This window comes from Callionymus lyra, chromosome 14, assembly GCF_982586985.1.
Source record: "Callionymus lyra chromosome 14, fCalLyr1.hap1.1, whole genome shotgun sequence".
Lineage (NCBI taxonomy): Eukaryota > Metazoa > Chordata > Actinopteri > Syngnathiformes > Callionymidae > Callionymus > Callionymus lyra.
Window position 1 is genome coordinate 20534021 of NC_141831.1, and position 26985 is coordinate 20561005.

General features: G+C 39.4%; 1 protein-coding gene across 1 annotated transcript; it reads right to left on the reverse strand.

The window, feature by feature from the left end:
* Positions 1-5633: 5633 nt before the first annotated feature.
* jakmip2 (janus kinase and microtubule interacting protein 2) lies at positions 5634-25586 on the reverse strand. Its single transcript, XM_087807284.1, has 24 exons — positions 25444-25586; positions 18564-18798; positions 17187-17441; positions 16879-17121; positions 15398-15607; positions 14047-14145; positions 13824-13970; positions 13616-13756; positions 13474-13530; positions 13138-13260; positions 12942-13070; positions 11538-11621; positions 11416-11478; positions 11254-11352; positions 8749-8850; positions 8639-8692; positions 8502-8567; positions 8363-8431; positions 8212-8289; positions 7297-7347; positions 7071-7223; positions 6907-6972; positions 6716-6792; positions 5634-5719 (listed from the first exon to the last, which is right to left on the reverse strand). The coding sequence occupies exons 2-23, from the start codon at positions 18690-18692 to the stop codon at positions 6742-6744; spliced, it is 2469 nt and encodes an 822-aa protein (XP_087663410.1). The 5' UTR covers positions 18693-18798; positions 25444-25586; the 3' UTR covers positions 5634-5719; positions 6716-6741.
* Between the last annotated feature and the right edge of the window lie 1399 nt (positions 25587-26985).

Genomic DNA, 26985 nt, shown 5'->3' on the forward strand with positions numbered 1-26985 from the left:
GGAAAAGGGGGGATATTTTCGGTTAAAGAATGTGGTTCGTAATGTTTTAATTGGAATTGTAGAATTTAAGTTGACAGATGTCAAACGTGCAGCTGTCGAGGAGCCCATCCCTGCCACACACACACACACACACACACACACACACGCGCTCGGACACACACTCCACTATTGTTCAGACCCTCGTCCACTCCAGCAACCATTTCCTCCGCCACACCCTGTTCTTGATGCACTCACGCTGAGAGTGTGTGTGTGTGTAGCAGTTGAATTAGTTATGAATTGCATAGTCATTCCTGTCCAAAAGTATATATGTATATGTATTTATTTCTTGATTACATTTACAGAGAAACTAATAAATATATATAAATTAAATTCAGTTTAAAAACATGTTTTATTAAATTACTACAGTACTTTGTTCACACTCCTTTCTCATTCAATACATTTAAATGTATTTATCTAATTAGATTGTGCGCTTTATATGAGGAACTTCAGACATTCCTGGGCTATACTGAATGACTCAGCTTCCCAACCCATTGAAACAGGTGAGAGCCGTCTGGCACTTGACCACACTTCCTCCTAGTGGTCATAAGTCTGCATTACAACAATATTCTGTTGATGTTTAAACGGTTCGCCTCACAATAGCTATATTTTCGTACAGTTTTATTTTCTTTACCCCATCCTAATATACAATATATATAATATACATATAATATAATAGATAAATATATTATCTGTGAGATCAGCAGTGACCACTGACTCTGGTTGTCATGTGTGAGGCTGCATCAGCTCCTGCAGCCTCACTGACCTGACACCAGTCCAGTCTGCATCGTTGATCTGCCGACTCTGCGCTCGTCCGTCAACCTCAGCAGGATAATGTAGACCGATGGAGGCGGACCTGTTGGACGCTCTTCTAAAATCAACTGATGTAATTTTAACAAGCGACCCAAAATTGGTCTAAAATTTTAAAAAAATGTCGAATTAAATGAATGTAGTTAAATTTCTTCAAATAAAATGAGTTGACCTATAATAAAATAAAACGTTAGCATATATTTCAAAATTATTTTTATATTAAAAGAAATAAACATTTTGTTAAGTAAAAAATGTTCTGCCATTAACACAGTTTTTTTTTAAAAAACTGAGTAACATGGAGTCGACTTAGTAAGTGTGGTGAGAAATAATAACCATTTTCTTTAAAAAAAACAACAAAAAAAACGCATTTAACACTCTTATTGGTTGTTTCTTAACATATGAGAGCCACATTTAAAAATAAACGTTTCATGAATTAATTATTTAAACTATATATTAAACTATTTTAAAGTATATTAATTAAGTGAAAATTCATAATAACCACTAGGTGAACATGTGTCACGTGATAACACTGAACAGTTGTCATCTTGAAATCCCCAAATTTAAATAAAATAAAATAAAAACCTAATTATAAATAACATATCCTTTGAGATTCAAATTAAAATAGAAAATGTTACTTTAAAAATCGCTAAAATTCTGCGTTATGTTTTCTCTGGTTCTGACCTCCACCTGCAGCGGCTCTCCTCGCGCTCTCCTCGCCGCTGCGGGGCTTCTGCTCCCGGGTGAGCTCTCCTGGGTCCTCGCTCCTCTCCCGGCGGTGCTCAAGCTCCTGGAGCTTCTGGAGCTTCTCTGTCCGACACTCAGAGCGTCAAAGTCGATCGTTTTACTGTCGAACGCGTCTCTCACGCTGCAGAACAAACCTCCGAACTTCTGTCGAGGAACCTGGTGGGTCGTGCCTGGTCTGGACAGATACACCGGGAGCTCGTCCTCCTTCTTGTCTGACATCCTGCAGGAGACCAGAGAGGAACCGTGGAAGTCTGAGTTGCGACTCTGTGTAAAGGTGTGTGTGTGTGTTCTAGAGTGAGCCTCTCAAGTGCTCGTTGTGTTTTTGTGTTTGCATGTCTTTACCTGGACCTAACTTTGTATTGAAATGTTACCTAAGAAGAGCAAAAACATTGAATTAAGTACATATACACTGCATGTTTTTCTAAGATTACATTTTGGAATAAACAAAAATACAATCAATAACAGCAGAATAAAATGTACCCACTATTATGAAGAAAAGAAGACTTAATTAAACGTGGACAGAGTTAAAAATGTATTTCATAACAATAAAAGAGAAATTGAAATAAAGAAAACGTACTTTTGCAGAAAATAAATATTATTTCAAACAATGCAGTGTAAAAGTAATGACTTCAAATGAAAAAAAAAATATTAATAACATTTAAAAAATAATTACTAGAACGTAATCATTCATCATTGCTTGTGTTTTAATGCATTCCTTTAATTTTGTTGGGAATGGAATATGTTGGAATGACTCAAAAGTACAAATACCAGGTTTACTCAGATAATCCATCAGGAAATACACTAACCTTAGTATGCTTAATTTAAGAACAGTTCTAATCTAGTCTGAGTTTTCTGGTTGTGAACTTTTTACGTGTCTCTTAGATAATCAAAAACTAATGATAGAGTATGAAGATGCAACCAGTTTTTGCATCAAAGTGAAATCTCGCATTCTATTAGTAGGTTCTGTATTAATCTCTCCCTGCAAGTAAAACTGTTGTGACTTTAAATCAATTATGATTTCTGATGTCTATTCTTTAAGTTCACAACTTTAAGTCAGTTTCTTACCTGACATAAATTAAAAAAAAGTAGTAGTGTAAATAATCCTCAATTACATATACTTGCAAAAATCGAAATATTTGTATAAAACTGTGTTAAATGTACATTCTAAGTAGGAAGCCTGGATAAATATATTAGATGAGTAATAAAAAAAAAAGAAAAGTAAAATAACTTTTCAACTCTTTGAAAATTTGAAAGTGGTTGGAACTAAAAACCCTCCATCAGCCCAACCAAAAGTCTGATCTCACCCCTCAGTCGTCACAGGTCAGCATCTTTCAGCCCGTCGGTGTCAAAGTCAAACTGCCGAGTCATGAGTCCCATGCATCAGCAGGTTAGAAGTGACACCTGCTCCTAGTCCTGAGTGTGATGGGAGCAGACTTGAAAGTGCACAAACAGATACGTGATCATAAATCATCCTTGTTTTTTGCTGCAACCTCTTAAATAAATGAGCAACAAGAGAGGAAAAAACACAGTTCAGTGAATCCTCTGTGAGACAAAAGACCCTCTAAACATACTGTGCAAGGTCTCTGGTCTGGACTTCAACCTAAGTATGAACATCTCCAAACTTTTTTAGGGGACTGAGAGTTCTAGGTCTCTCCCTATGGCCTCCTCCATGATGTTTTGTCTTATAGCTCAGCTCGTTCTTGATGACTGAAAACCCTGATCCGTCAAAATTAATTTAACATGATTCTATCTTCTCTCTCGTTTCCATGAGGTCTGGTGTTCAAAACCAGCTGCTGCTCAAATGAAGCTTAATGACCAAACAGGATGTGATGTCACCGTTTAATCTCCCTAATTCAGGAATTAAATTAGTCCTTGAGGGCCGCAGACACCACCAACCAAGAGAGAAAAGTTAATAACTGCAGTCAAAGGCCATGTATTTTATTTATATTTTTACAGCATTACTCGTTTCTTTGACAGTTTAGATGAAAGAACGGAGGGTCGGGATTCTTGTCGGAAGACAAAAAAAATAAAAAATACTTGTGCAAAGTAACTTTTAAAAGCCAAAATAAAAAGCGGAAAGTGCATTTAAGGCCACTGCTGGATCGCAATGTTTGCACGAAAATAGTTTTGGTCATTTCAGTGAATGGATGGAACGTAAAGAAAACAACAGGACAGCGGACAGTTTCCAAAAGAGGTTTGGGTTGTGAATGTGTAAGATTGTCGTCTAGCATGACAGCCAATTGGGTACGAGGTTGCAGACGATGGCAGTTTTGTGTTAGTTCGTACGACAACGTGGTCCAAAGAATGAGAGGAGAGACGAGCACGTTCGAGCAGTTAGCCGCTAGCAATATAGCATTATCGTTCGTGCTAATACAGCAGCTTCAGGGGTGATGAAGCACCGACTTGTCTTTTTTTGTCTGAAATCTCAAGATAATTTGGCTACAATTGATTTAAACATATAACTTTCAAATCATTTTGCAAAGTTTATCCCCCTTCAAAATCAAAATGGCTTCCACACTCGGCTCCTGACACCAATACGGTCACATTTAATTATTTATTATTGCTTCTTTATTGGTTTTTCTTATTCATTTTATTTTCTTACACCAAAGAGAGCTCTTTTTTCAACTGGTCTCATTTATTCTAGAATGATTAATCTAGAAAGAGCGACTAGTCCTGTTTAGCCAACCAACATGCTAAATTGCTAATCTCTTTTGTATCGTATTTACATTCAGGTGAGTCTCTTTACGATGGTTTTCCTTGAGTCAATTCTTGATCCAGATCCCAGTCTTTATACATACACTGTAGCTATTAACTTAGCTGTTAGCATTCCAGTTTAAGCTAACTTTATCCCGAAAGCAGCTAGTAATTTAGACTTTTTTTGGCGATTGTATAAATTATCTTTTATCGACATTCAGGTGATTTTGTGGATATAATCCTAGCTCTTGTGGGAAACATTCAAAAAGTAGCATTAGGAAAATGAGTTTCCTTCATTTTGTTTTGCAATGTGAGCTAAGGTGAAAACGCTCCTCTACATTCATGCGAATCACGAAGGCCAGTTTGTTTCTCGGATTCGGCATCATACCGGCAGTTGAGAATCAACACTTAAATAAACGTCACAGTGTTTTCGGCTCTCTTGGTCCAACATCTCGTCCTCTCACTCTTCAGAACAGGTATCGCGCCGAGCATTTGAACAAAGGATAGCGGTGTCTTTTTGGGTGGAAACAGCGCTCCCTGCTGGTCATCCAGAGCAACACAAATGAATCTTATAAGATGAATTGAAGGAGGAATACTTCACATTCATAATCCGGTTATAATTTACAAAAATAAAAATAAAGTTCATTTCTGCAGCCGTCACCACAATAAATCAACTAAGAATTGCTCGAGCTGCGTCAGAAGGTTCCGGGGAGGTTGTCTATTCACAGAACTGAAAAAAGGGGTTCAATAATTCATACACATGTACATATCAACAGAGGTGTTTACATATATATCTATGTTACAGTATAGAATTTGTAGGATGTAGTATGTGAGTGCTGTAAAAACAAACCCAGCAGACAAACACGTTTGCTGGTCTTCGAGAAACTGAAATAATCTCCATGATCCACAGGTTGAGTCGAGCGTCGTCCTCGTCCCTCTTAGACCTCCTGAAGGTCCTTCGCCCCCCCCTCTCTGGTGCCCCTTGAAACCGGGGGATGTCCAAGCAGTCCGAGTTAGCACCGTTCAGTCAAGCAAAGAGGACAACAGATGAATATCCCGTCACGTTCAAAGGGCCCTGAGTAGACTTGCTTTCACTCTTCCGACTGGAGCCGGACGGTCTCGGCGTCATCGTGATATTCCCCTGCACGGCAGAGAGATTGCTTCCCAGGCTTTGGTTTTGGATTTGAGTTTCAGATGCAGTCGTGTTTTTGCATGCATGTCAGCGTATTGTCGGTGTGTCTGCATGATCCAAAAATCCTTCAAACCGCAGCGCAGACGTCATCCTGAGAATCATAGTCCCGGCAAAAGTAAAAAAATAGAAATAAAAGGATTCCACGGCCAACACACGACACATCCACCTAAACTGACAGCAGCCACAGTTCCGTGTTTGTCCCCAAAATAAATAACATCGCGGATCTCCATGCTGACACACACCCTGGAATAGAAGAGGAGGCATTTAACATTTGTTTTAAAATCTCGTCGGGGTGGATGGGTAGAGTAACAGCAAGCAAGAGTTTAAGTGAAGAAAACATTCATGTTGGTAAATGATGAGGATAAAATGTGACACTTTTTTTGCGAGTCTTGACGCTGATTGTTCGCAGAAATGTGGTCCAGTGGAGAAGGTATAAACGAAAGATCAAGATGTTCCTTGTTCTTCTGCATGGTCTGTCCAACAGCTGAGGAAGATTGTTTATATCACAGATGCAGTTGAAGTTCTTTTCACCTGCAATTGTGTATAGATAGACATTCCTCCTTTCTGCAAGTAAACAAACCTCTAATCCTTTGGCAATTTTTTTTTAATTCAAGCAGTATTTTCTCAGGAAACTTGGTCACTTTCAACTTGTGATGGTCTGATGAAGCTTCATGAAGCAGTGTCATTATTTTAAGATTCCACTAGATGGCGGTCTCTGCACTATTTTTCTTTGTTTTGGAAAACCTTTCTAAACAAACATCACATCAATTTTTAAACTCATGGCGCCACCTACTGACCTCTAAACAACATGACACTGCTTCATGAAGCTTCATCAGCCCATCACTACTTTCAACCCATTTGGTGAGATAATCTAACCTAACTTTCCTTCCATTACAATATAACTCATACAATGACTGCTCCTAAGCACTTTGCCACCCTCTTGTGGCCACAGCATTAGCTACACAAGTGTTGGTAAGGATCATTAAACAACCCATTGGTTTATTCCAATAATTTGAGGGGTGCAAACTATATAATGCTATTGCCAACATAAATAAACTTGTCAATTCATAAATCCATCCTTGATGGATCTAAGGAAGTTCACTTCAGCTGTTCTGAGATATGGAACGACCCTCAAGATGGCGGCGGGAATCCCCCAGGCGAGAGTGATCAGGTCGTGTTAACAAGGGCACATGAACAGACGATTGAAACACAATCTTGTCTGAAGCCTATTGGACTCACCTCAGCTATGGGACACTCCAAAAACCTCAAGGCCAGAGGATGAATGCGAGAGAAAAGAACAAGAACAAAAACAAAAACTGGAAACAAGGAGAGAAAAAGGGTCGAACAAAGAGAGTGAGGAGTCAGTTAGAATGTTAGTATCAGCAGACACAGAGAGCACGTCAACATCAAATTTTTTTTGGAACACCTACTTTTTCCTCAAGGTCTTTAATCTGCCTTCTCTGGATTTCTGTTTTGTCTTCGAGGTCCCTAATTCTCTGTAGACCACGAGATAGAAAACACATTAAGTTCTATTTGTGACACGGATTATCGCTCTTAGAAAGATTGCGGTGTTTTCCAAAGTGGTCACACCGACCTGGTGCGCCTGGTGCAGCAGCTCCATCCTCTCCTGCAGGATCTGGCAGTCGTACTCGCGACTCTTCCTCAGCATCTGTCGCCTCAGCTTCTCCACCGATGACCGGAGCTCGTCCCTCTGATGCTCGTCCAGAGGCTGTCCATACTTGATCACCTGCCGAGGTGCAGACGGTTGTCAGGGAGGGACTTAAAGGAATAAGTGAATGAATGAATGAATGTTGTAAGACCTTGTCTTGCTGCAGTGAGTTGTACAAAGTCGCCTCCAACTCCTGGATTTGCTGTTGAGACAAAGAAGTAAGAATGTGTTTTAGGTCAGGAAAACATTTTTTGGGGGCTTTGATAGGTTAGTTGTGAACTTTAAGCTTGTAGGTGCTTCCACTTTACCCTTTTTATTTTTTATCTCTGGGTCAAGGTGACCCGGTGGCCGAAAACAACTTTGTTTGAGGTATCCTTTGTGTTGTCTCTGGGTCAAGGTGAACGACCTCCCTGGCTGCCAAAAATACATATGCAGTAGTGGTTGTTTTCTTCCATCGGGTCACCTTGACCCAGTGGCAAGACAAAAGTTTGTTCTAGTAGGAATGTTGCATGGATTGTTGGTATTGACAACGGGGAGAATGGTAAGTAGATTGACGCAATAAATAACTCCTCCTCGAGACAGCTGTAATCCCACCCCGCTTTGTTTATACAACGATAACCTTGGCGGTGAAGACATCCCGTGATTGACTAGGGGCGATGACAATCCTCGATGCTAAACCACTCACAGGAAAGTGGACGTGGTTATAGTAAACAAGATCTCAAGAAAAATAAGAAATTTCAGTGGGCGGGGCTTAAGCTCATTTTCTAATGTAAATATTTCAATGAAAAGAGAGTTTTGTACGAACAGACACATACTGATGAGAACAATAAAGGTCCAAAAATCTATTTAAGAGACACTTAAATTAACACGAGTTGACTTATAAGTAATTGCTAAATGAACTATAATTACAGGCCTGATGTGAGGATCTTAACCAGCTGACGTTGTAAAAAGCTGCCATCAAATAGATGGCCATAGTGGGTAACTGTTATGGTGATGCTTATTGAGGTAAAGACTTTTGGCAGGAAGATAGTTCTTGGTCTGCTCACTGAGTGAACTCGGAACTCACCAGGTAGGCCTGGTCCAGAGCCTGTTTCCTGTAGTCCAGCTCCTCCTCTAGGTACCCTTTTTGTTTGCAGAACATTTCCTAAACACAGAGTTAGTGGTCAACAGAAGCGTTCACTTTGGGTTGACATCAACATCTTCTGCCAGTCACTCACCATTTCTATCTCCAGGTCCATCATCTTCTGGTGCAGAGCTGCTTCAGTTCCCTCTATCTGTTGAATCCACTAGAGGGCAGCAAACACAAAACGTCATGATGCTACCACACCTCACAGGCACTAAACTAAGTAAACAGACCTTCTCCGCGAGAGACAAAACCGTGCTGGCCTGGATTATCGCCACTTGTTCCTCATTCCTTAGATTCTGTTCAGACAGCGAAAGTAAATGATGACTATTTATCGCCAACAAAAAGTAAAGGTGTGGCGATCAATTACCCCGTTGTCTCCCAGGATGTCTAAAAGCTTGATGAGATCTGGAATACAAACATCCTGTGGAAAGATAGTGGCTTGAAAACAGAGCTACAGAAATGGAATCATCTCAGTACCTTGACTCCCTCCTTCATGCAGTAGATCTGCAAAGCGCTGACTCCCTCGGAGAAAGGATGCATCCTCAGGTGGTTGAACGGAGGCGACCTCCTCTCGCGCTCCTGTTGAAACACAAACGTGATTGAAAGTCATCAGGTGTCAGACCACACGGGTTGATTGACAGCGGTGAAATTGATGTTATGTCTCTTTAAAATGACATTTGTGTCTTAATGCTTGACGATCTCTATCATGAGAAGTCGGAGACACAGACGCAGCATTCATGACAGGTTTTCCTGTTATCTGTGCCAAGACCAAATGACATGCCCTAACTGGTCCTTGAGGCCCTCCATCATCATGTAATGACAAGCAAGATCCACTCGAAGCAGCTTCTTGACACCTTTTGCATGTCAAGTCCATTAAACTACTTCCATGATTGTAGAAAAAAGAACTATACAGCAACTATAAAACCAGAAGTTAAAATTGAGATCATTATGAAATAAATTGAGTTGAATTTGGTGACCAACAGTGTAGTAGATATAGACATATTAAAAAGGAAATTGTTAATGAAAGTAATGTGATAAACGTAGTTAAGTAAGATCATTAAAGGGCAACTAATGTGAAACCCAATGTTGAAGTCTTCCTCTGATAATGATGTTTTGAAGTTATTACTTTATAAAGTTCTCCCCTGTCTGAAATCTCGGCGAACAAGAGGTTACGAGAACGGAGCCCATAATGATGTTATAATTTAGTTCTCCTCCAGCCATCTCGATTCACGCTTAGCTTTGTTTATACAGCGAGTACATTGGAGGTGAAGACTTCCCAGGATTGACGACGCACGATGACAAACCTCGATGTGGGTGTGGTTATGGTTAATAAGTTTCAACTCCAGAAAAAAGTGTTTTCAGTGGGTGGGGCACATTTTCCAGAATTTGTTGTCCATTGGTAGGTTAGATTTGGGGTTTAATCTAAAAAAAAAGTATTAATAAGATGAAATAAGATACATGAAAAAATATTCCTGAAAATATAAAATCCCTTATTAATAAAATATTGCATTAAACTATATTGGAATACTATTAACAAAAAAAAACCCATTAATAACAAAAAAACATCACGTCATAGCCATGTAGTAAAACCCAATTTTTGGGTTAAAATATATTTGTACTCAATACACCACAAATATTTAAACTTAAAGTGGTTCATATTTTGTTCTTCACGTTTTCATTTAACACTTAATTACGCACCGAGTTTGAATCCGTGCCAACTTGACCTCACTTTACCATTTAACTGCACCTCTTGTTATTTATGTAAATATGATTGTGTAAATATTATATAGCGCAGATTTATCTTTTATTCCATTTAGATTTTATTTCTCGTTTTTATTTCTGGGTGTTTTTATTTCTCTTGCTGCTGTTAAACCGAATTTCCCCTCGCGGGACTAATAAAGGTTTTCTGATTCTGATTTTCTGATTGTGTTATCTCAGGGTCAAGGTGAACAGACGACCCTAAAAAATCCAGAGGCACCACAACGGACATATTATAAATATGTATATGTATGTATAATTGTTACCATCCATAATCTTCATAAATACACAAGGATTGTATCTTAACAACTGGAATTTTTATGGTTTACCAAATCTAATCTAATTCCGAGCCAACCATCAAGAGGACCACAAAAAAATCACTTGGCAGGACGGATTTGGCCCCCGAGCCTTCGAGTATGACACAGGTAGCCTAAGACCCAATTGGCCAATAGCAGCTAGTCTTACGAGCCCATTTCAAATTGATCATTTACGGCAGTGATCTTCTAGTGGAGGTCCAGGACCCAAAGGAGGTCGCGCATTTTTCTCCTTTAACATATACTTAATTCCAATACATTTACATTTATGTCACGATTTGGGTCACAGCGGGTCATTTAGGGGTGACGGTGGGTCCCATAATCATTTATCCACACCACCACATGGGAGCAGGGGGACCCCCGTTGAATAAATCTCTCGGCAATACAAGTTGTTATTTAGTTGATACCTAAAACATATATTTAGAGATCATATTTTTAGTGAAGATAGGGGGCGACAGAGAGCAGAACCACATGTATCTTCACCAACACTTCAATCTGTTCTATAAGTATTTGTTTATTAAGAGCCTTTACTGTTGCAGTGCATTATGAGACCTGCTGTCAACAAGGTTTAAATAAGTCAGATATACCAGAAACTAAATTTTCTTGACTTTAGTCAAGAAGCTTTTTCCCTCAGATCCATTGGGACGTGTTGCTTTTAGTGTGTGTTTGTACTCTAGAGACATGACATAACATCTGCAGATCAGACTTCAGAGGTAAACCTCCCTTATTTGTATGACATAGTATTTCCTAGAAAACATCAAAACCATTCAAACAGATGATAAGAAAAGATGGCCGGGAATCCACGCAGCCCACTGTAACACTCAAAGAAGTGAACAAAGACAAAGAAACTGTTGTTTGGAGGATGAAATACTTCTTGTGTAACATGAGAATACACTGATGGGATTTTTACCTCTAACTCCAGTATTCTGAACTCCAGCAGTTCATTCTGGTCTTTGGAGTCTTGGAGCTCCGTCTGCGCCCGACTGAGCTCCGACTCCAGCTTCTCCACCTGCACAGATGTACAAATGATTAGGTGTTTTTTAGCTGTTTTTTGGGGGATCCCAGTTCCAACCTTTTCTAGCAGCTGCTGATTCCTCTGTAAGAAACGCTGTTTCTCCTCCACCCACCGGGAATCCTAATGGACACATATTGGATGAATCTTCAAATATCTCGATGAAAATCCGCCGGTCTCACCTGTCCCTTCAGCGTCACCTCCCTCTCCAAGTCCTCGATCTTGGCTTTGTACCTTTGGACGTCTGCTTGGAGCTGCTCCTGAGCCTGAAGCACATGCATGGAGTCAAAACACATGCGGGAACACAAGCATCTTTCTACCAAAAGGCTGGGAGCCCAGATCATTGTATATGGGTTTAAGTTTTTAATGAAAATGTAAATGCAAATAAAACACATTTCATGTATTCACTGCAGGATTTTTCTTTTGATGGTTTTCCAACCCCTCCTCATTAACAGCCCCAGAACTGGACATTGGTTTTCCCTCAGTTAGTTAAAACCTCCGACTGTTTCTAGTATCAAACTACAGTTTAATATATTGGATAAATCATATGAGTAAATACTCAAGGCCAGGGGACCAAACGACGTCCACCATGTGGTTATAGGTTTAAATACATATTGTTTACTTGAAAACTACATTCTATACTTATTTATTGGAATAAACAGGACAAAAACAGTAAAAATATAAATATTTATAATGGTGAAGCATACACAATAAGCAAAACATTATCTTTTATTTTCCTGTGTGTTTTTCTCTTTTTAGTGTGCTGGTGGCTGCTGGCTTTGGATTTTGCCTTTGTGGCGTTTTGTTTTTGAAATGTCCTTATCTTTGGATTTAGATTCTGTCATGTAGTACTTCCTTTTATCGCACTTTATTCTTGTTCTTGTTTCATGAATCTATCGTCTGTGTTGCTGGAAAATCTATTTCCAGAAGGGAATCTAATCTAATCTAAGGATTCAGAGAATTTTGAAACTTAATTGAAAGCCATTAACATGTTATTTAGGACTAGACAATGCTACAAAGCCACTGTTAGCATTTATTTGAACTAAAGGAAAAGGATCAAAACAGATAAAGATATAATTAATAACTGCTGGGAAAATCCAAATAAAAGTGGTTGTGGATGTGCCAAGTTTTATTGACCATATCTAAAAAATAAAAAGCTTTTAAACTTTGAACTTTGTTCAGTTTTGATTGAGATAGGAAACTAAAGGTTAGTTTTTACAATATAGCCAGCAAGTTACAACAGTATGTGTCTTTTTATTCACTCCTTTCAAATAAATTTAAAAAAGTGTCTTTAGCAATTGAACATCTGAAGAAAAAATCCCAAAAGATGCCGATGGGAGAGATATTTGTGAAGGAAAATAACTGCAGAGATGATCGTGTTTCAACCCTCTGGTCTCTTGCGTGACTGAGACCCACACCCTCGCTTTAGTCATTTTTGTTTTCATTTCAAGCTCACAAGATTTAACCACAGATACGAACCAAAAAAAATAACACCGTGCAAAGAACAATGATCGATCGAATAACAAACTGAAGTTGAAACAGATCAAAAATAACGGCTCTCAAGGTCTGCTTTGCCGTGAAAGTACCTTAGCTTCCATCTCTGCGTCGAGAAGACCTCCCTTGTGTTCCTGCAGTAGAGCGTAGGCGCGCTGCAGGGCCTGGTACTCTCTGGTCAGCTGGCGGTATCGTAGCTCTGACTCTTCGTTGGCCAAACCCTGGATGGTCACAAACGCCCGGGGTTCAGATCGCTTCACTCACACACGAGACACTCGCAGTACAAACCTCATCCACGTATTCGTCCGGGGTCGCCGGGGTCCGATCCATTCTGAAGGAAGCCACCGACGACGTCTCGGAGTCCATAGATTCTTCGTCGTAACCGAAAAATGTGTCGACGACAATGTGCCTCTACAAAAGACAATTAATATTTGAATAGATTAAGGCCAAGGTCCGTCATCTAGAGACTCAGTGTAGAGCGTTTCTTGTGCGTTTTACATTTTATTAAGTGATTCCATCAATGTCTTGGGTTCAGTTTGTAACAGAAAAAGTGTGACGATATATGTGCCTAAACGTAAAAATGTATTGTTTTCCAAAAAGTCTTCATAACCAAAGCTTCCCTACCTTTATTGACCTTGAACTTCTTTTATGTCGCTTCTTCCTGAGAAGTTTTTCTCGGTCCTAGAAAAAACGTTATAAGAAAAATGGTTGAAAACCTATAGGATGAATGACATATACAGTTACATTATTGACTATGAGCACAAACCCTTGTTAGCTCGTCGATCATGGTCTGCTGCTCCAGGACTTGAAGCTTGAGAAAGGCTATTTCCTGGTCATCCTGGGCTTGATCCAGATCATTGAGCGACTTCAGCTTCTTCAGCGGAGGATGGGAGCTGATTTTTTCCTTCTACAATACACAATACTCTCTATAGCTGATCCTGAAACAGTTATAGTGAAAACAACAGCGCGCTCACCATCTCCGAGTTCTCCCTGGTCAGCGCCTTGAGTTTCTCCTCCAGCTTGTGGATGGTCTGAGTTAAATCGTCGTTTCTTTTACTCATCAGCTTGTTCTTGTCCAGCATGGGCTTGCTCTGCTTCTCCGACTCGCGGACGCGCTTCAGCTGGTGACAAAAAATAGTTTCGTTCAACACAAATATGTCACACAAAAACTCACACTTTTGGCGAGAACAGAAATACCAGTTCGTTTCTTTCGTCAACCAGCAGAGAATTGCGGTCCTCCAGTTTACGGATTGTTGAATTGAGTTCGGCAACGCGTCTCTGATTTCTCCTCATGTCCTGTAACACAAATATAAACATTTACACGGTTAATAGACGAACTACAGTGAGACCCACGAGCAATACGCAATTCTTATATATGGCTTTCATTAGGGGTGTGTTTTGTCGAGAATCTGGTGATACATTAGATATTCGGATACAGAAGCAACTATACAATATATTGCAATATATTGTTATAATGTCGGAAAAGATGATATATTTGTAGTAATGCATGAGTAATTGACTCTTGTGTCGCTTTAAAAGCTGCTTTGGTAGAGTGTATCCTCTCATCCTCATGCATAGTCATTTAGCTGCGGAGGACGTTATAAATGCTGCCATCTCATTGCAACTCAAAAATACAAAAAACAAATGCTGTGAATATTTGCATATTAATTGTAAAATGAATGTATTTATTTGATACACACTTAAATGAGATATAAACATAAAATAAATTAAATAATGTAATAATGTAAATAAATATATTTGTTTTATTGATTCAGTGGTGTTTAATATCTATACAGTTTGTTTAAAAAAATAATTCGGATATTTAGGAGTAATAACATTTCCTCAAACCCCTAAAACTAGTACAATCTCCAAAAAACTAGACAACACTATCCACACTTTTCCGGTTGAGAATCATGTTTTGAGATTTAGAGGAGCTTATTATGCATCAGCAAAATATTATTTAACATATAAAACGATTCCATGTTAGCTATACAAAGACAGAAATAGAGTTTGGAGTTTTCGGTTCTAATGGCTACAGTGGAAAACACAACATCCTGTCAGAGCAATTGTCATTTACTCTTCCAATTATTCAATTTCAAGTCAAGTAACCTTTGAATGTTTTGGGAATGTGGGAGGAAACTTAAGTGCACAGCAGAACTTAAACAACGTTTGAAAATTCTGAACAAACTGAACCAAATATTATTGTGATTCTGTCTTTTGGCTTAGCCTTAAAGATTCAATCGAAAACTCCCATCAAATTTTCTTCACCATAAGTTTTACTCTTATTCAAAGTCTCTGTATAATCCGACCTTGATCATCTTAGGCATCAAGGAAATTTGGGGCAATGAAGTGAGATCGTCACTGGTCGTGGGCTCATACAGGGCAGCCGTGGAAATGAGATGTCTATCCCAAGTTGAGTGTGAAAAAAATCATTATCTTATCTGCTAAACTCATCTTCAAAGTCCAGCAACAACCTCCCATGGCTGATGGGGCGTTGACAGTAACACGGAGGTGTGGAAAGATGGACATGTCTGATCCTGGTACTTACAGGGCTTCCACAGTGCTCCGCTCCGTCGCCAGCTCTGCCTGGAATCTCCCGTTTGGGGCTTCCCAGACCACACTCTGACTCCTTGACCAGGAACAGCTGCTCGTCCAGAGCGTCCTTCTGGAGCTGCAGCTTCTGCAGGAAACCTGTCGCAGACTCCAGCTCCTTCTCCAGCGAGAAGATGGTGCGGTCCTTTGACTTGATTTCATCCACCTGACGTACACACATATAGAAACTTTGAGGATAAGAATCTAGTAGAAAATTTACCACTTCCTTTTACATGATGTGTTCTTACAGCTGATCATGAAAATAAGAAATGCCAAATTCAACTTGGAGATATGCTTGTAAACAATATGTTAAAAAAAGAAGAAAAAAAGTCAAAGTGTGACTAAGCATTGATGTCAAATATTGTTTTCAGAGATGAAGATATATATTGGATTTTTAATGGAAGTTCTGGGAGAGGATTTAGCATCAGTACAGGAAACCACATTAACGCAAATATGCCATAGTGTCTGAAAGAAATGATACAGGATTTTTTCAGGATAGACTATAGCAAGTTAAAAGATGAAGACATTTATCTTAAAAAAATTCTGAAGGCTTGAATCTGTTAACTAAACATTTTAGCTGCTGATGCTGACATTGTGGTTATTAAATAAAAATCCAAATTAACATGTAAGTGCAGGAGTGTCAAACTCAATCACACAAAGGGGCCAAAATATATTAGCAACCTTGGTCTCAGGTCAAACTAAATAAGTATTTACCAAAGTGTCCGAAGCAAGAATGAGTCTAATAGCACTTGGATGCTCTGAATTATCTCCGTACTACTGTTATTGGAACTCTCTGTAGATCTTTTCTTTAGATCGGCTTAAACAATAGCTTTTTTCCATATCAAAATGTCAACGTGAACATTAATAAATCATCTACCAGACAATGAAAATGAACATGTTTGAAGTTCAAGTTTAAAACACGTTATTAGGTGCTTTTATTTTACTACAGATTTAAAAATGTATACTAACAAAACCCTGTGACTATAATAAGATCAACACCAACCAATTAGCCTCCAGATTTTAATTCATCAATGCATAAATGTATAAAATAATTTACAATTGAAAATATTTTTCTCTACTAAGAGAGATCATTTAATTTCAATCCATTATTTATGAGATTTAGTTTCATTGACTTAATGTTCCTACTGATAACAAAAGTCAGAGTGAAAATATTTATTTTTCCATGATCAATTATATACCAAACTATTTCAAGTTTTTTCATTAATAAAAAAAAGTGTGACATCATCATCAGGCGTCCTTCACAGGGTCTGTTTTGTGTTGACACTATTGCTACATGTGTATTAAAAATAGATTTTAAAGTGAAATTAAAGTGTAATTGAACAGTTTATGAGGAAAATAAAACATCTAAAATGCATCACATTCAGTACCAACACTGAAGCTCTACTTCCTGGCTAAGCGACATGACAGTGAACGCACCAGTCTGCGGATGTCGCGCTCAGAGTCCCACTTGATCTTGGAGATCTGTTCTTGGTGCTGCTGGTGCTCCACCCGCAGGTCTCCAGCCTTCATCTTGTCCGCGTGCATCAGGTTGCTGAGAGCTTCGTCCGTGTGCTTCTTGGAGTTCTTCAGCTCCACGATCTCCTGGAGCAGCTTCACTCTCTCCTGGTCGAAGAAGCGACGGGCGTCCTCTTTGGCCTCCAGCGTCAACGCTGTCCGGACCTGACAGAGGAACATAAATGTAAACAAAGCGACACTTTGAAGCGTCTGCGGGCGAAGAAGCTCACCTTCTCGCCGCTACCATCTCGTATGGCGTTGAGAGCAGCTTTCAGCCTCTGGTTCTCCTGGTCTTTGATTTTGGCGTGGCGGGCCAGCTCCTGCTCGTGCTGACGGGTCAGGTTCTCCCTGAGGGCCTGGAGCTCCTTCAGCTTCTCCTCGTGCCACTTGGCCCGCTGCTCCGTGAGCGTGGCAGTGTGACGGTGCTGCTCCTGCTCTCGCACTCGCTTCACCTCCTGGACCTTGTCCCGCTCCAGTTTGCTCACCTGTAGTCAGCAGAAAGGTCATTTATTATATCCTTAACCATTTTATGTATACACTTATATGGATATATTTAACATTACCCTCAGTTTTGAGCCCGAAATGGCACTGGTTCTGTAAAGGTAGGCAATAGAACCAACCCGAAATATAGCTTTTCATTTTGCAATTTTCACTATTAATATGATTATCAAAATCTGGAAAAAATATAGATAACAAAAATTAAAATAGCGATTTGGGGAACAGACTCTCTATCTGCACTTGAATTCAACTGGAAGTGCCCCTGATGCACTCTTTCCCACACAAAAGTTACCCCCAAAAAGAAGACTGACAGAACCATGAGAATACAAATTGAAACTTTTGATGATTAACTCTCTCCTGGACTTTTATTATTCAGCTGTTCTGCCACTTAACAAGTACATTTTTTCTGGTGTTTTTTAGCTGCCTTGATAGGATTTGAACCTGAAACTTCTTCTAGAAATGTAAAGCAACATTGTCCATCTAGCCTTCTGATTAACATTATAATCGCTTGTTCGTCTCACTCCCTCTCAGTAAACTCATCTTAGCAGCTGCCTTGAGTGTGTTTTTTTTAAATTGCCATCTTGCATATCTACATCATTGGAAATACCTTGTTTTTTTAGCGTTTTTTTTAAATAATCGTACAAGCATATTGAGAAGCCTGTGTAACTCTTGATGCATGCAGTGATGAATATGGTTTGTTGTTGAGAGGTCATTGATGACCTGGTTCTATTCTATGTGATGGTGTTTGATCCAGGATACTTATTCTTTATACTGTATATGTATGTTTTATTGTGTGTAGTGCAGTCTACTATATTTTGTACATTTTATGTGTATAAGGGCTATTCTCTTGACAGATTTAGAGTCATGACACTTGTTATTGTTAAATGATACTGTACGAATATTTAAACCTAATGAGGTAAACAATTTTTTATTGACTGAAAGTGAACTTTGAGTGTTCGGTACACCCTGTGACTACTTATTACCTTTCTTCCAGTAAATGTTCTTAACATGTTAGTTCAGTGTTGTTAAGCCATTATGTGGACTTTGACATTCAGCAAAAGGTTTCCTTATACAACATGCTTTCTCAATAGTTGCTGTGTTTGACGTACCTTGCATTTTTCCTGGTGCAGCTCGATCTGAATGTCAGTCAGCTTAGACCTGAGATCTTCGTTTGCTGCCTGCAAGGCAGAGATGAGGGCTTCGGGCTTCTCGCCCTTCGCGCGCCCTTTCTTGGCCATTGGTTCGACGACTACTGGGGTTCTTCGAACGCTTTCATTGAGTCTTCAGAGATATTCCTGATCTTTTCCCAGGTCTTCCTCTTCCTCATTCTTCTGGACAAAACAACTGCAATCAAGTGACAGAAAGTCAGAAGAATCCATAGTCTTTGAACACAACACTCCTGTGAGAATCAACACTTTATCATCAACTACACATGTACATTTTCTCTGGTAATTTTTATGTTCCACGTTCACATCCATGACATTTTTTTTCCCAAATACCTTTTTACATCTTCTACATGTTCTCGTGGAAAAAGGTTGTTTTTTTCATTGTTTTTCTATGGCTGATTTTCTTTTTTAATGGGTCTGATTTGTTTGTAATTTTGTTTCCACATCTGCACGTCCACACAAAGACAGTGTCAGATGGTTTCTCTTCCTGGACAGATACCGATTTCCTGTAACATGATTATGTTATAGCCCTGTTAATTCTAAACCTTCTTTATTGTGCTTCAACAACACAGCCTCATTGAAACCTTGAACGTGTACTTCATGGTTTGAATTGTTTTACGTTTGTTCCTGTATTTACAAAGCATGATTTTAGCGGGCCTTTATCTGTCTTGACTCTCTCTCTCTTCAAGGTCTTCTTTATCACCTCCTCGGTTATTTTCTTTGCCTATCAATTCATTTTGAATTCATTAACTCTTCTAAAAATATATTTTATAGGTTTTAATGTCTTTCAATCCATCTCGTTTACAGTGAAGTAAATGAGAAGAGTTAAAGATAAAAATCAAATGTCAGCCCATGACATTTTCATGCGGTTTATAAATTATATATTTCTACACAAACATGAATTTATGTTTACCACAAACTGTTCCAAGTGCAAGAGTTCCAAACATTAGATGGACAACCTGATGGACTGTCATCGTGATTAATTGAGTGTTTACATGAGGAAGTGTATGACTTCAAAAATAAGCACATCACACACACTGTAGATGATACGATATTGAATAAAATTGGATTGTAAGGCTAAATCAGTTATGTTCCGTGAAGACTTTACATTCATCTGTCATCTGTTCTGAATACACAACATCACATGGGAAGATTTGATTACATACAAACAAAACAATACACTTTACATGCAGAACAACAATTAGATATTAAAAGGTTGGCAAAAAATACATAATATATATATTTATTTAAAGCAGAATAGTGCTTGAAATAAGTGAAATTATCTGTCATTATGTTTTTACAATTCCCTACAGTCTAGAAATAGAATCTCCAGAATTAGACAGATGTCAAAAGTAACTCTAACTGGTAAGTAGGACCTAAAAAAAAGATCATAAAAAGTTCCCTATATTGAAAAAAAGGCAAATTATCTTCTTAAAATAACATTTTAACTTTGTTACTCTTCTTTGAAACTTGCCTCATTTAGGTTTTTGCAACGTGAGAGTGACTGTAATGTCATTATTCCTTTAGTGAAGTTGTGGTTGGAAAAATATGTTGTTTGCAACAAGACAAACAATAGTACAGCCTTCTGAATCCTCAGAATCTGGCAGCTGATGACGTCGTTTATCAGTAAAGAATGCACACATGGAATTAAATGGGTTTGCTTTCAGAGAAAATTATCTGACAACTGAGATAATATAATCCATTTTATACCCCTCATGAAATGAAATTATGATCAACATGCTTGGAACACGGGACATGCATGACATCTACTAGCCTGACTTAAGTATAAGTAGTTAAGTTAAGTGTGGACTAAAATAAATGTGACTGTATCCGCTATATCAGAAACACAATCTAAGGTTCATGGTGACTTGAAGTGGTTGGACATTAATATATGATGGTTAGATGGTTATTTATTTTATTTATATTATTTATGGAAAGTGTTTTTCTTACAGACTGAAAGAAAAACAGATAACAGATTTTGGTGTTTTACCATCTGGATCCTTGTATCATATGAAGAATTATAAGAGAAGGGCAACCTCTGGTTTTAAAAAGTTTAGCCAATATGGAAGTGCAAAAGGACGCAGTTTGTCCACTTTAGACCGGAAATCACATACACACCGAGCCAAAGAAAAGATTTTTAGCGTCGACACACACTTTTAAGAGTAATTTTTTGTAAAAGTGAGTGTGTATTAGCCAGCATAGATAAGCTAAATATTGTGCATTTTCATCATCCAATCATAACTCATAACTAACTACAGGTCACAGACAGTACCATATTTGATGTCAGTCTAGAGCAGGGCTGTTAAACTCAACCTGGGTTGCCGGCCAAACAAAATGTGTATTTACAAACTAAACAGGAAGTATGAGTCTGGTTGTGATATTATCCTTTTGTACTTTGTATACTCCTAAGTATCTCACTTCAGTCTCAAGTCTCATTGTTGCCAACAGTACCTATAATTTATATTTTTTTACTTTAGCTAAGTCTGGCATCTTTAAACATCACAATATCAACATGATCATCAATCCAACGCACTATGACCAATTATTTATAGATGACCACTTAGGGAGAGTTGTTCTTGCAAAGTGATTCAGACACAGGAATTCACTTCTTTTGAATCTCAGATGATCTTGGTTGGTTCTACCAGACCTTTCTATTGTGTGTCAATCTACCGTCCGCCTGGTCCTGCGGCGATGTTCTTGAAAGACTTTAGTGACTTCTTATCTTCCATTATTCAGATGGAATCTGTTCTTATTCTTGGAGACTTTAATCTTCATGTTGATGACGTCACATCTTGTTCTGCTAAAGAACTTTTAACTTTAACTGAAGCCTTTAATTTTGAGCAACATGTTTCTGAACCCACTCATCAAAAAGGCCACATTTTAGACTTAGTTTTTACTCTTGGCCTGAACATTTCTAATGTATCTGTACATGATGTCCATCTGAGTGATCATTCTCTTGTCTTGTTCAACCTGGACTTCATCCCTGAACCTAAGCCTTTGAAAGTTAGGTCTGAGAGGCGTGTCATCTCAGCCGATACTGCAGACAGTTTTTCTGCTATGTTTGACCGTCTTTCCTTTGATGACTGTCCAGATGTGGACAGTTTGATTCACTGTTTTACTGATCATTGTGTTGAAATACTAGATCAAGTGGCACCTGTTAAATCGAACTTGAAAATTCAGAAAAAACGGTGCCCTTGGACAAATGAAGATCTCCTGAGTCTGAGGAGACTTTGTCGAAAGACTGAGCGTCTCTGGAAGTCTACTAAACTTGAGGTGCACAGACTTCACCTCAGGGATCTGTTGACTTCTTACAATGAGATGGTAGAAACTGCTAGATCTGATTACATCAGAAAACTGGTAGCAGCAAATAGGAAAAACCCCAAAGTTTTGTTTGACACGATTAATTCTCTCGTGTCTCCTGCTCCTCAAATCACGCCGGTCTTCTGTGAAGCTGACAGCAATGCATTGTTGAGATTTTTCATTGACAAAATTAAATTGATCAAAGAGAAAATCTCTCCCCCTTTGTTGGGAACCCCTACTGTCTCTGAGCCCATCTCCTCCTCTTGGTCATCCTTCTCTGCTGTATCTTTGGGTGATATTTCATCACTAGTGAACAAGATGAAACCCTCCTCTTGCTCAGATGACGTCCTTCCTTGTAGGCTTTTTATCAAAGTATTTGATGTAATTGGCCCCTGGGTTACCAATATGGTGAACCTCTCCCTTTCCACAGGGGTTTTTCCCAATGCATTTAAACATGCCATTGTGGAGCCTCTGCTCAAAAAACCAGGCTTAGACCCAACTGACCTCAGTAATTTCAGGCCTATTTCTAAGCTCCCTTTCTTGTCCAAGATCTTGGAGAAGGTGGTGTCCGAGCAGCTGTCTTTGTTCTTGGATCAGAGCGACATCCATGAGAAGTTTCAGTCTGGCTTCCGTAAACATCACTCTACGGAGACAGCTTTACTGAAAGTGTCCAGTGACATCATGATGTCGGCTGACTCTGGTAAATTCACTGTTCTGGTTCTCTTGGATCTGTCGTCAGCCTTTGACACAGTTGATCACCAGATCCTGCTGAGAAGACTAAGGGATGAAGTGGGACTGTCTGGGTCTGTGTTAGAATGGTTCTCATCTTACCTTTCTGGGCGCAGTTTTAGTGTATCTGCCAATCAAATGAGGTCTGAATCGGCAGATCTGTTGTGTGGAGTCCCTCAAGGTTCTGTTCTGGGTCCTTTATTGTTTTTGCTGTACTTGATTCCCCTTGGTAAAATCATTCAGAGATTTCCAGATGTTTCTTATCACATTTTTGCTGATGACATCCAGCTCTACTGCTCTTTTGACCCAACTGAGCCCCAAAGGCTGAACAGCTTAGTCAATTGTTTGCTAGAAATCAAACAATGGCTGAGTGAAAACACTTTACAGCTTAATGTGGACAAAACTGAAACACTGGTGATTGCTCCTGATGATACGATTCCAGGGTTGAGTCAGTACTTGGGTGACTTAGGTCAGTCTGTCAAACTGAGCCTGAGAAACCTGGGTGTTGTATTTGATAAAGACATGTCTCTTGTTCAACACTGTAGAAAACTGACCAGAAACTGTTTCCTTCAACTGAGAAAAATCTCTAAACTTAGGAAAATGCTGTCACAACATGATCTGGAGCTTGTAATCCATGCGTTTGTTTCTTCTCGTCTGGACTATTGTAACAGTTTGTTTTCATGTCTTAACAAGAAGGAGCTGTCTCGTCTGCAGTTGATTCAGAACTCTGCAGCGAGAATTCTGACCCGCTCTAGTAGAAGAACTCACATTTCTCCGGTCCTTAAAACTCTTCACTGGCTTCCAGTTTCTTTCAGGATCAACTTTAAAATTCTGGTTCTTACTTTCAGAGCTATTCATGGTCAGGCTCCTCCTTACATCACTGATCTGATCCAGCCTTACACCCCAGCTCGGGCTCTGAGGTCTGTGGATCAGAATCTACTTATGGTTCCACGCACACGGCTCAGGACCAGAGGAGAGAAATCTTTTCAGGCTGTTGCTCCTAAGCTTTGGAACAATCTTCCTCTCTCTTTGCGCTTGATGGAGTCTACTGACTCCTTTAAGAAACATCTTAAGACGTTTCTATTTGTTCAGGCTTTTCCTTGAATTTCTCGAACTCCTGTGTTGTTCTCGGTGTTGTCTTGATCTTTGAAGTATGTACTGTTTTGAGTATTGTTTTGATTGTTAAAGCGCTTTGTGACCCTGGTCTCGAAAAGCGCTATATAAATATATATTACTTACTTACTTACTTACTTACCACCTAAAATTATTTAGCAACCCCCCGGATCTTAACTTCCTCAAACCTTTTTCAATGTCGGCATTTTATTCACGGACCGACCCTTTAGATAAAGCATTACAATCAATCATAAAGAGGTTTGCTTTGACTTTCATTTTCACAGGTTTTTCTGGGGAGTAAACTAAGAGTCACAGGCTCTTATTACCTCTGGGAAAATATCCTTTTATATAACTTATAAAAACACATTTCAGACATTAATAATCAATAAGACAGGAACCATATAGATTATTCTTTTTAATGTGCGGCCCGGTAATGATTGCTTCACAGTGTCGGTACCGGTGCCCCAGACTGGGGTCTGGGTACCACTCGTCTATGGGAAATAAACTTTGTGTAAGATGGTGGTGTCCTGGTTCCTTCAATGATCATTGGAAATATTTTAAAAAAAAGTTTTGAATCAATTGAAAAGCTAAGCAGGGGTTACATTTAACCACAATTGCCATTTACTCAAGAAATACATATATTTACATGTAAGAGAATAATAACCGCAAAACTTTTAGGAGTAAAAGTATAAAAGGAGTGAAAGGTGAACTGGTGATTAACTTCCTTACATGAGGAGTTAAACATGTAACATATTACTGACATGGCAGTGTCTAACTAGAAGACACCATGACCACAACCACTGACCCGGATCGGTGCTCACCCAGAAACACTTGCACAACAAACAAGTTCCAGCACCCGTGTGAGGAGGAGGAGGAGGAGGAGGAGGAGGAGGAGGAGGAGGAGGAGGAGGAGGAGGAGGAGGAGGAGGAGGAGGAGGAGGAGGAGGAGGAGGAGGAGGAGGAGGAGGGCGAGGACGAGGAGGAGGAGGAGGAGGAGGAGGAGGAGGAGGAGGAGGAGGAGGAGGAGGAGGAAGAGGATGAGGAGGAGGAGGAGGAGGAAGAAGAGGAAGAGGAAGAGGAGGAGGAGGAGGAGGAGGAGGAGGAGGAGGAGGAGGAGGAGGAGGAGGAGGAGGAGGAGGAGGAAGAGGAAGAGGAAGAGGAAGAAGAGGAAGAGGAGGAGGAGGAGGAGGAGGAGGAGGAGGAGGAGGAGGAGGAGGAGGAGGAGGAGGAGGAGGAGGAGGAGGAGGAGGAGAAGGATGCAGGCCAGGAAAGCTCAGCCATGACTGCAGCATCCTTCATCCAAAGTGATGGGCTGGAGCCGAGCAACCGTGTGTGTGGTTTGGTCTCCAGCAGATGCGGTTACACAACACGTAGACAGATGCGATGTGAGCATCCATCGGTCAAGATGGCCCTTCAACTCTTCATCCTCATCCTCCTCATCATCATCACCATCACCATCATGTCTGCTATCTGAAGCTAGCCCCGCGCTACACACTCCATCTTCGACATTCATACACTTGCAAACGTTCCGAGCCACCATTGAGCATTTTATTTTTATTTGAGAAGAGAATAACGCGACCAAAATAAAACCCGCTGGTGAAGATGACTCAGGCCTGCAGGAGGAAGTGAGTCTCGATTCAACCGTCGAAGAAGAACATGGTGGATAGTTAGCTTAGCTTACCTCGTAGACAATGCTAGTGTCGCCGAGTCCTAATCTCCGTGAAAAAGACTCCATGGCATGGCTGTGTTTTTTTTTTAAGACGGGAAAATACCGGAGAAATCCTCAGCATCAGCAGCACCAGCAGCTCGTCGGTACAATGGCCGGTGGTGATGATGCTCGGAGCCCCGCCCTCCTCTCCGTGCGGCCGGGATGAGCTCACTGGTCTCCAGCAGAGAAGCTCCAGTGCCCGCAGTCCACCTGCCACTGTGAGGGTTCGTTATTTAAACAAACAAAAAAAATATATATATGTATATACATGTTAAACTGCTGTGTGATACAAGCAGGAATTGTGTAATTGTATTAAAATGAATTATAAAACATTCCCAAAATGGGAACTAAATCACTTCCTGGTTCTCAGCTATGAAGCTCCACTTTGAGTCTCTACTACAGTGTGGCCCTTTGACTCTATTTATGTGGCCCTCGTAATGTCAAAGTTTGATCATGTATAAATGGTTCTAATGCATTAAAAAGTGAATTTTGTATTCATGATTTATTTACATTTTCACATAACACTTAGGTTAGGTTAGGTATAACTTTATTGATTATTGAAAACATTGTTTTTTTTCCAATTAGCCACAGCAAATACAGCAATTTTTCATAAAAAATTAATAAAAATAAAATAAGAACAAGAACAAAGAGAAAGAACAAGATGATCAGAATCTACTGATGGTTCTTCACACACGGTTCAGCACCAGAGGAGATAAATCCTTCCAGGCTGTTGCTCCTAAGCTTTGGAACCATCTTCTTCTCTTACTGTGTTTGATGGAGTCTACTGACTCCTTCAAGAAACATCTTAAGACGTTTTTATTTGTTCAGGCTTTTCCTTGATTTTCTGGAACTCCTGTTGTGTTATCAGTTTTATCTTGCCATTTAAAGTATATACTTTATTGATTGTTTGATTGTTTATGCGCTTTGTGACCCTGGTCTGGAATAATATAAATAAAAATTACTTACTTACTTACTTACAATCTAAGTCTAAAGATAAAGAACATAGAACAAAGAAAAATAACAAAGAAAAAGGATACAAAGATTAACATTCAACAGAACATAATGATACTTTTACTCCACTCCTGCCCTCAAACTCAGAATTGTACAATCTAATAGCCCGAGGAATGAATGAGTCCTTGAGTTTATTTGTTTTGCATCTGGGAAGGAGCATTCGTGCACTCTATCTTATTAACTTATTTACTTCTTCCCTCCTTTTTGTGTGTATTTTGAATTAATCCCTCAAAATGTTTTTTTAATAGTTGAAGAAATGTTTTGAAAAAAACTCATATTTACAAGAATAAAATTGTAGCTTATTTAGCTTAATAAATGTCACGGCCTAATGACTTCCTTTTTTTTTTGGGATTTTCTCGTCTTTCTTTTTGTGTGACGGCCCCTAACAACATTCACACAATTTAATGTGGCCCTTAAAAAATTATAATTGCCCACCCCTGCTCTAGTGGCTGGTGCATTCTTTTAATCTGATCATCCAAGGATGCATTGTAGGACTAATATGTT